This window comes from Athene noctua, chromosome 37, assembly GCF_965140245.1.
Source record: "Athene noctua chromosome 37, bAthNoc1.hap1.1, whole genome shotgun sequence".
Lineage (NCBI taxonomy): Eukaryota > Metazoa > Chordata > Aves > Strigiformes > Strigidae > Athene > Athene noctua.
In genome coordinates, this window is record NC_134073.1 from 278,011 (window position 1) to 287,240 (window position 9,230).

The following is a 9,230-nucleotide window of genomic DNA, read 5'->3' on the forward strand; positions in this document are numbered from 1 at the left end:
ACCGGAAGGGGCGGGGTCGTGACGCGCTGACGTCACTTCCGGACGCGACCGAACGGCGTCAGAGCGCGACCGGTCGGAGCTGCCGCCGCGTGCGAGTGAGGGGGGGGGCGGGATCTGTGGGGCAGGGGGGGATCTGTGGGGCTGGGGGCGGATCTGTGGGGCTGGGGGGCGGATCTGTGGGGCTGGGGGGCGGATCTGTGGGGCTGGGGGCGGATCTGTGGGGCTGGGGGGCGGATCTGTGGGGCTGGGGGGGGATCTGTGGGGCTGGGGGGGATCTGTGGGGCTGGGGGGGGATCTGTGGGGCTGGGGGGCGGATCTGTGGGGCTGGGGGGGGATCTGTGGGGCTGGGGGGGGATCTGTGGGGCTGGGGGGGGGATCTGTGGGGCTGGGGGGCGGATCTGTGGGGCTGGGGGGGATCTGTGGGGCTGGGGGCGGATCTGGGGGGCGGATCTGTGGGGCTGGGGGGCGGATCTGTGGGGCTGGGGGCGGATCTGTGGGGCTGGGGGGCGGATCTGTGGGGCTGGGGGGGGATCTGTGGGGCTGGGGGGGGATCTGTGGGGCTGAGGGGGGATCTGTGGGGCTGAGGGAGGATCTGTGGGGCTGGGGGGCGGATCTGTGGGGCTGGGGGGGGATCTGTGGGGCTGGGGGGGATCTGTGGGGCTGGGGGGCGGATCTGTGGGGCTGGGGGGCGGATCTGTGGGGCTGGGGGCGGATCTGTGGGGCTGAGGGCACATCCGTGGGCCTGGGGGCTGATCTATGGGGCTGAGGCCAATCTATGGGGCTGAGGAGCACAAAAATCTATGGGGCAGAAAAATCTATGGGGGGAGGATGAATCTATGGGGCACAAACCAACGCGTCAGCCCGCAGCAACACAAAAATCTCCAGGTTAACTTCTCCCTATGGGGCAGCCTTACACCTATAGGGCAGCCCCACATCTATGGGGCAGCCCCCTAACTCCCCCCCCATATCTCTCAGCCCCCCAACCGCCGCCATGTCGCGTTTTTTCACCACCGGCTCCGACAGCGAATCGGAATCCTCCGTTTCGGGCGACGAATTAGCGGCCAAACCCGTCGGGGGTAACTACAGCAAGTAAGTTATGGGGCAGCCGCCGTGGGGCAGCCCCATAGATGGTTTATTTTGCATAAATTTGCATATTTCCCAGACCCATTTTACTGAGCGAGGACGAGGAAGACACCAAACGCGTCGTGCGGAGCGCCAAGGATAAGAGGTGGGCGTGTCTTTTTGTGACCCCGCCCCCTGGGTGGAGCGCGCTATGGGGCTGACCCATAGATGTGGGGCTGCCCCATAGATTCGAGGAATTGACCAATCTGATCAAAACGATCCGGAACGCCATGAAAATCCGTGACGTCACCAAGTGCCTGGAGGAGTTCGAGCTGCTGGGGCGGGCCTACGCCAAGGCCAAGGGCGTGGTCGACAAGGAGGGCGTGCCCCGGTTCTACGTCAGGCTATTGGCTGATCTGGAGGATTATTTAAATGAGGTTGGGGGTCGTATGTTAATTAGGGAGAAAGGGGCGGAGGGGGGGGGGGGAAATCGGGGGGGTTTGGGGGTGAATTGGGGGATCTGGGGGGTAAAATGGGAAGTTGGGGGGTGTCTGGTGGGGTGTTAATTAAGTTTTGGGTAATTAGGAATATTCAAATGAGGTTGATGATATGTTAATGAGGGGGAAATGGGTGGGGCTGGGGGGAAATTGGGGCGTTTTGGGGGGTTTTGGGGACAATTGGGGGATCTGGGGGGCACAGTGAGAAGTTGGGGGTGTCTGGTAGGCTCTTAATTAAGTTTTTTGTAATTAGGAATATTCAAAAGAGGTTAATTATATGTTAATTAGGGAGAAGTGGGTGGGGCTGGGGGGAAATTGGGGGGTTTTGGGGTGAATCGGGGGCGAATTGGAGGATCTGGGGGGCACAGTGAGAAGTTGGGGGTGTCTGGTAGGCTCTTAATTAAGCTTTTTGTAATTAGGAATATTTAAATGAGGTTAATTATATGTTAATTAGGGAGAAGTGGGTGGGGCTGGGGGGAAATTGGGGGGTTTTGGGGTGAATCGGGGGCGAATTGGAGGATCTGGGGGGCACAGTGAGAAGTTGGGGTGTCTAGTGGTTTGTTAATTAAGTTTTTTGTAATTAGGAATATTTAAATGAGGTTAATTATATGTTAATTAGGGAGAAGTGGGTGGGGCTGGGGGGAAATTGGGGGATTTTGGGGTTTTAAGGCAAAATCGGGGGCGATTGGGAGGATCTGGGGGGCACGGGAGAAAGTTATGGGTGTCCAGTAGGTTCTTAATTAATTAAGTTTCTGGTAATTATGAATATTTAAGTGAGGTTAATTATGTTAATTAGGAAGAAATGGGTGTGGCTGGGGGGAAATTGGGGTGTTTTGGGGTGAATCGGCGGCAAATTGGATCTGGGGGGGCGCAATGAGAAATTGTGGGCGTTTGGTAGATTTTTAATTAAGTTTTTTTGCAATCAGGAATATTTAAATGAGGTTAATTATATGTTAATTAGGGAGAAGTGGGTGGGGCTGGGGGAAATTGGGGGTTTCGGGGGGTTTTGGGGCTCAGTTTTGGTTGGTTTGGAGCATTTGGGGGGGCCCGGTGAGAAAATTGCAAGTTTTCGTTAGATTTTATCTTAAATTTGGGGTAATTGGGATTATTTAAATGAGGCTGATTATGTAAATTAGGGGAAGTGGATGGGGCGGGGGGAAATTGGGGCGTTTTGGGGTGTTTTGGGTGGGAATTGGGGGTGATTTGGAGGATCTGGGGGGTACGATAAAATGGGGGTTTTTGGTAAAATTTTATGTTAAATTTTGGCCGATTTGGGAAATCCGTGGGGCTGGAAGAAAATTTGGGGTTTTTTGCCTCATTTTACCTCAAATTTTTGGCCATTTTTGGGCAATCTGCAGGGCGGGAAGAAAATTTGGGGGGTTTTGCCTCATTTTACCTCAAAATTTTGACCAAATTTGGGAAATCTGTGGGGCAAAAATGAACATTTGTGTGATTTTTGTGTCGTTTTCACGTCCAAATTTTGGCCGATTTGGGAAATTTGCGGCGCGGGAAGAAAATTTGTGGGTTTTTGCCTCATTTTATGTCCAAATTTTGACCGATTTGGGGGATTTTTGGGGCAGGAAGAAAATTTGAGGGGTTTTTGCCTCATTTTACCTCAAAATTTTGACCAATTTTGGGAAATCTGTGGGGCAAAAAAGAACATTTGTGTGATTTTTGTGTTCTTTTCGTGTCCAAATTTTGGCCAATTTGGGATATTTGTGGGGAGAGTAGAAAGTTTGGGGGGTTTGCCTCATTTTACCTCAAATTTTGGCCGATTTGGGAAATCTGCAGGGCGGGAAGAGAATTTTGGGTTTTTTGCCTCATTTTACCTCCAAATTTTGGCTGATTTGGGGGGATTTTTGGGGCAGGAAGAGATTTTGGGGTTTTTTGCCTCATTTTACCTCAAAATTTTGGCCAATTTTGGGAAATCTGTGAGGCAGGAAGAAAATTTGGGGTTTTTTTGCCTCATTTTATGTCCAAATTTTGGCCAATTTTGGGCAATCTGCAGGGCGGGAAGAAAATTTTGGGGTTTTTGCCTCATTTTACCTCAAAATTTTGGCTGATTTGGGGGATTTTGGGGGCAGGAAGAAAATTTGAGGGGTTTTGCCTCATTTTATTTCCAAATTTTGACCAATTTTGGGCAATCTGCAGGGCGGGAAGAAAATCTGAGGGTTTCTTGCCTCATTTTACCTCCAAATTTTGGCCGATTTGGGAAATCCGCGGGGCGGCAAGAAAATTTGGGGTTTTTTGCCTCATTTTACCTCCAAATTTTGGCCAATTTGGGAAATCCATGGGACGGGAAGAAAATTTGGGGGGTTTTGCCTCATTTTACCTCCAAATTTTGGCCAATTTTGGGAAATCTGTGAGGCAGGAAGAAGATTTGGGGTTTTTTGCCTCATTTTACGTCCAGATTTTGGGCAATCTGCAAGGCGGGAAAGAAAATTTTGGGTTTTTTGCCTCATTTTATGTCCAAATTTTGGCTGATTTGGGGGATTTTTGGGGCAGGAAGAAAATCTGAAGGTTTTTTGCCTCATTTTACGTCCAAATTTTGGCCGATTTGGGAAATCCGCGGGGCGGGAAGAAGACTTGGGGTATTTTTTCCGCGTTTTCCGCCCACGTTTTCCCCGATTTGGGGTATTTTTGGGGCGGGAAGCGCCGTTTTCTGGATTTGTTGGCGTTTTTGGCAGCTGTGGGAGGACAAGGAGGGCAAGAAGAAGATGAACAAGAACAACGCGAAGGCGCTGAGCACCCTGCGCCAGAAAATCCGCAAACACAACCGCGACTACGAGGCGCACCTCAGCTCCTACCGCCAGGTGGGGTTTCGGGCTCGCTCCGGGGCGGTTTGGGTCACTTTTGGGTCCTTCTGGGGGTTTTTTTTGGCCTTTTTGGGTTTTTCGGGGGTCACTTTGGGGCCTTTGAAGGCGTTTTGGGGCCTTTGAAGGCGTTTTGGGGCCTTTGAAGGCGTTTTGGGGCCTTTGAAGGCGTTTTGGGGCCTTTGAAGGCGTTTTGGGGCCTTTGAAGGCGTTTTGGGCCTTTGAAGGCGTTTTTGGGCCTTTGAAGGCGTTTTTGGGCCTTTGAAGGCGTTTTGGGGCCTTTGAAGGCGTTTTTGGGGCCTTTGAAGGCGTTTTTGGGGCCTTTGAAGGCGTTTTTGGGGCCTTTGAAGGCGTTTTGGGGCCTTTGAAGGCGTTTTGGGGCCTTTGAAGGCGTTTTGGGGCCTTTGAAGGCGTTTTGGGGCCTTTGAAGGCGTTTTGGGGCCTTTGAAGGCGTTTTGGGGCCTTTGAAGGCGTTTTGGGGCCTTTGAAGGCGTTTTGGGGCCTTTGAAGGCGTTTTGGGGCCTTTGAAGGCGTTTTGGGGCCTTGAAGGCGTTTGGGGCCTTTGAAGGCGTTTTGGTGATTTTTTGGTCTTTTTGGGTTTTTTGGGGGTCACTTTGGGCCCTTTGAAGGCGTTTTGGGGCCTTTGAAGGCGTTTTTGGGGCCTTTGAAGGCGTTTTGGGGCCTTTGAAGGCGTTTTTGGGGCCTTTGAAGGCGTTTTGGGGCCTTTGAAGGCGTTTTGGGGCCTTTGAAGGCGTTTTGGGGCCTTTGAAGGCGTTTTGGGGCCTTTGAAGGCGTTTTGGGGTTTTTTTTGGCCTTTTTGGGTTTTTGGGGGTCACTTTGGGGCCTTTGAAGGCGTTTTGGGGCCTTTGAAGGCGTTTTTGGGGCCTTTGAAGGCGTTTTGGGGCCTTTGAAGGCGTTTTGGGCCTTTGAAGGCGTTTTTGGGGCCTTTGAAGGCGTTTTGGGGCCTTTGAAGGCGTTTTTGGGGCCTTTGAAGGCGTTTTGGGGCCTTTGAAGGCGTTTTGGGGTTTTTTTTTGGCCTTTTTGGGTTTTTTGGGGGTCACTTTGGGGCCTTTGAAGGCGTTTTGGGGCCTTTGAAGGCGTTTTGGTGATTTTTTGGCCTTTTTGGGTTTTTTGGGGGTCACTTTGGGGCCTTTGAAGGCGTTTTGGGGCCTTTGAAGGCGTTTTGGGGCCTTTGAAGGCGTTTTGGGGCCTTTGAAGGCGTTTTGGGGCCTTTGAAGGCGTTTTGGGGCCTTTGAAGGCGTTTTGGGGCCTTTGAAGGCGTTTTGGTGATTTTTTGGCCTTTTTAGGTTTTTTGGGGGTCACTTTGGGGCCTCTGAAGGCGTTTTGGTGATTTTTTGGCCTTTTTAGGTTTTTTGGGGGTCACTTTGGGGCCTCTGAAGGCGTTTTGGGGATTTTTGTGTCACTTTTGCGGTGTTTTGTGTCACTTTTAGGCCCTTTGAAGGTGTTTTGGGGTTTTTTTGGGGCTTTTTGGTTTTTTTGGGGGGTCACTTTGGGGCCTTTGAAGGCGTTTTTTGGCCTTTGAAGGTGTTTTGGGTTTTTTTTGTCCCTTTTGGGGTGTTTTGGGTCACTTTTGGGGGTGTTTTGGGTCACTTTTGGGGGTGTTTTGGGTCCTTTTAAGGTGTTTTGGGGGTTTTTTGGCCTTTTTGGCTTTTTTGGGGGTCACTTAGGGGGGTTTGGGGGTCATTTTGGGGGATTTTTGCCCCTTTTGGTGTTTTTTTTGGGCCCTTTTAAGGTGTTTTCGGGGGTTTTTTTGGGTCACTTGGGGGCATTTTTGGCCCTTTTGGGTCCGTCTGGAGTGTTTTGAGCCCGTTTTTGGCCCATTTGGGGGGTTTTGGGCCCTTTTAAGCTGTTTTGGGGCATTTTAGGCCCCTTTGGGGGGGGTTGGACACTTTGGGGGGATTTTTGGCCATTTTGGGTCTTTTTGGGGTGGTTTATGCCCCTTTGGGCTAGATTTGGGCTGGTTTTGGCGTTTTTGGCCATTTTGGGTCGTTTTGGGGGTTTGGGGTCACTTTGGGGGGATTTTTGGCTCTTTTGGGTCATTTTGGGGGATTTTTGGCTATTTTGCGTCACTTTGGGGGTTTTGGGTCACTTGGGGGGATTTTGGCCGTTTTGGGTCACTTAGGGGGATTTTTGGCCGTTTTGGGTCACTTAGGGGGATTTTTGGCCGTTTTGGGTCATTTTGGGGGGATTTTTGGCCGTTTTGGGTCACTTTGGGGATTTTTGGCCGTTTTGGGTCACTTTGGGGATTTTTGGCCGTTTTGGGTCACTTTGGGGATTTTGGCAGAACCCGGAGCTGTCGGACGAGGACGAGGAGAAGAAGAGTCGGGACTCGGAAGGTGGGAAATGGGGGGGGGGGGGAATGGGGTGAGAAATGGGAGAAATGGGAAAAAATGGGGAAAACGGGGGGAGAAATGGGGAAAAGGGAGAAAAATTGGGTGAGAAATGGGAAAAAGGAGAAAAATTGGGTGAGAAATGGGGAAAACAGGAAAAATGGGTCGAGAAAGGGGAGAACTGGGGCGAGAAGTGGAGAAACGGGAAAAACGGGGCGAGAAATGGGAAAAATGGGGCAAGAAGTGGGAAAAAGGGGAAAAATGGGTCGAGAAATGGGAAAAAGGGGAAAAATGGGTCGAGAAATGGGAAAAATGGGTCGAGAAAATGGGTCAAGAAATGGGAAAAATGGGTCGAGAAATGGGTCGAGAAATGGGAAAAATGGGTCGAGAAATGGGTCGAGAAATGGGAAAAATGGGTCGAGAAATGGGAAAAATGGGTCAAGAAGTGGGAAAAGGGGGAAAAATGGGTCGAGAAATGGGAAAAATGGGTCAAGAAGTGGGAAAAAGGGGGAAAAATGGGTCGAGAAATGGGAAAAGGGGGAAAAATGGGTCGAGAAATGGGAAAAGGGGAAAAATGGGTCAAGAAATGGGAAAAAGGGGAAAAATGGGTCGAGAAGTGGGGAAAATGGGTCAAGAAGTGGGGAAAATGGGTCGAGAAATGAGAAAAATGGGTCGAGAAGTGGGAAAAGGGGAAAAATGGGTCGAGAAGTGGGGAAAATGGGTCAAGAAGTGGGGAAAATGGGTCGAGAAATGAGAAAAATGGGTCGAGAAGTGGGAAAAGGGAAAAATGGGTCGAGAAATGGGAAAAATGGGTCGAGAAATGGGAAAAATGGGTCGAGAAGTGGGGAAAAATGGGCAAAATGGGTCAAGAAACGTGAGAACCTGCTTGAAAAAAAAAAAAAAAAACCCAACCCGAAAACCCGCGAGAAAGGGTCCGGGGGGGGGCGGTGTGACCACGCACCCCCCCCCCGCAGGCTCCTCCTCCTCCTCCTCTTCCTCCTCCTCGGACGAGGACGACGACGGCGCCGGAGCCTTCCTCAAGAAGAAGGAGACGGGGGGCGACGCCCGCGGAAGGTTCCTGAAGAAACTGGAGGTAGCGTGAGGGGGGGGGGGGCACTTGGGGGGCACTTGGGGGCGCGGGGCTGCCCCCTAAGTGCCCCCCGCCCTGCCCCATAGGAGGAGGAGGAAGAGGAGGAGTCGGACTCGGAGGAAGATTGGGGGAGTCGGATTCGGAGTCGGATTCGGAGTCGGACGAAGACGACGGGAAGTACACGTCGCTGGCGTCGAAATTTTTTGAAAAAGTGAGGGTTTCGCCCCAAAAATTAACGCCGGGGGGGGGGATATGGGGGGACACGGGGACCCCCCCGCTGAGGGGGGGTCGGGGTCGGTGCCGTAGGGACGAGGATAAGAAGAGCGGGGAGAAAAAACGGGAGAAAAAGCGAAAAAGAAGCACGACCGCAAGAGCCGCAAGTACGAGGAGGAGGAGGAGGGCGACGAAGGCGGCGAGTGGGAGAAGGTCAAGGGCGGGGCGCCGCTGGTCAAGGTGGGGGTTTTGGGGGAAAATCGGGGGGGTTTTGGGCAAAATCGGGGGGTTTGGGCAAAGTGGGGGGAAGTGGGGGGGTTTTGGGGGGAAATTGGGGGGTTTTGGGGGGAATTGGGGGTTTTGGGGGGAAATTGGGGGGTTTTGGGGGAAATTGGGGGGTTTTGGGGGAAATTGGGGGGTTTGGGGCAAAATCCGGCGGTTTTGGGGATATTGGGAGGAAATCGGGGGGTTTTGGGCAAAATATGGGGGAAATTGGGGGGTTTTGGGGGGAAATTGGGGGGTTTTGGGGATGTTTGGGGCAAATTGGGGGTTTTGGGGCAAAATCCGGTGGTTTTGGGCATTATTGGGGGAAATCGGGGGGTTTGGGGTGGAATCGGGGGGTTTTGGGCAAAATATGGGGGAAATTGGGGGGTTTTGGGGGGAAATTGGGGGTTTTGGGGAAATTGGGGGGTTTTGGGCAAAATCGGGGGTTTTGGGCAAAGTGGGGGGGAAGTGGGGGGGTTTTGGGGGGAAATTGGGGGGTTTTGGGGGGAAATTGGGGGGTTTGGGGGGGAAATTGGGGGTTTTGGGGGAAATTGGGGGGTTTTGGGGGGAAATTGGGGGGTTGGGGCAAAATCCGGTGGTTTTGGGCATATTGGGAGGAAATCGGGGGGTTTTGGGCAAAATACGGGGGAAATTGGGGGTTTTGGGGGAAATTGGGGGGTTTTGGGGATGTTTGGGGCAAATTGGGGGGTTTTGGGGCAAAATCCGGTGGTTTTGGCATTATTGGGGGGAAATCGGGGGTTTGGGGTGGAATCGGGGGGTTTGGGGCAAAATATGGGGGAAATTGGGGGGTTTTGGGGGGAAATTGGGGGGTTTTGGGGGAAATTGGGGGGTTTTGGGGAAATTGGGGGGTTTTGGGCAAAGTGGGGGGGAAGTGGGGGGGGTTTTGGGGGAAATTGGGGGTTTTGGGGGAAAGTGGGGG

At 52.3% G+C, this 9,230-nt stretch overlaps 2 protein-coding genes across 2 annotated transcripts in view; both read left to right on the forward strand.

Moving 5' to 3' along the window:
- Positions 1-50: 50 nt before the first annotated feature.
- LOC141972923 (eukaryotic translation initiation factor 3 subunit C-like) overlaps positions 51-9,230 on the forward strand; it is a 53,283-nt gene continuing 44,103 nt past the window's right edge. Inside the window, 7 exon segments of the mRNA XM_074930985.1 lie at positions 51-72; positions 976-1,089; positions 1,163-1,228; positions 1,310-1,499; positions 4,247-4,372; positions 6,678-6,729; positions 7,698-7,819. Of these exon segments, the coding sequence (XP_074787086.1) occupies positions 992-1,089; positions 1,163-1,228; positions 1,310-1,499; positions 4,247-4,372; positions 6,678-6,729; positions 7,698-7,819 (654 nt within the window). The 5' untranslated portion in view covers positions 51-72; positions 976-991.
- Positions 8,066-9,230, forward strand: part of LOC141972953 (battenin-like) — an 11,030-nt gene continuing 9,865 nt past the window's right edge. Inside the window, exon 1 of the mRNA XM_074931022.1 lies at positions 8,066-8,115. Within this exon, the coding sequence (XP_074787123.1) occupies positions 8,066-8,115 (50 nt within the window). The remainder of the gene's footprint in view (positions 8,116-9,230) is intronic.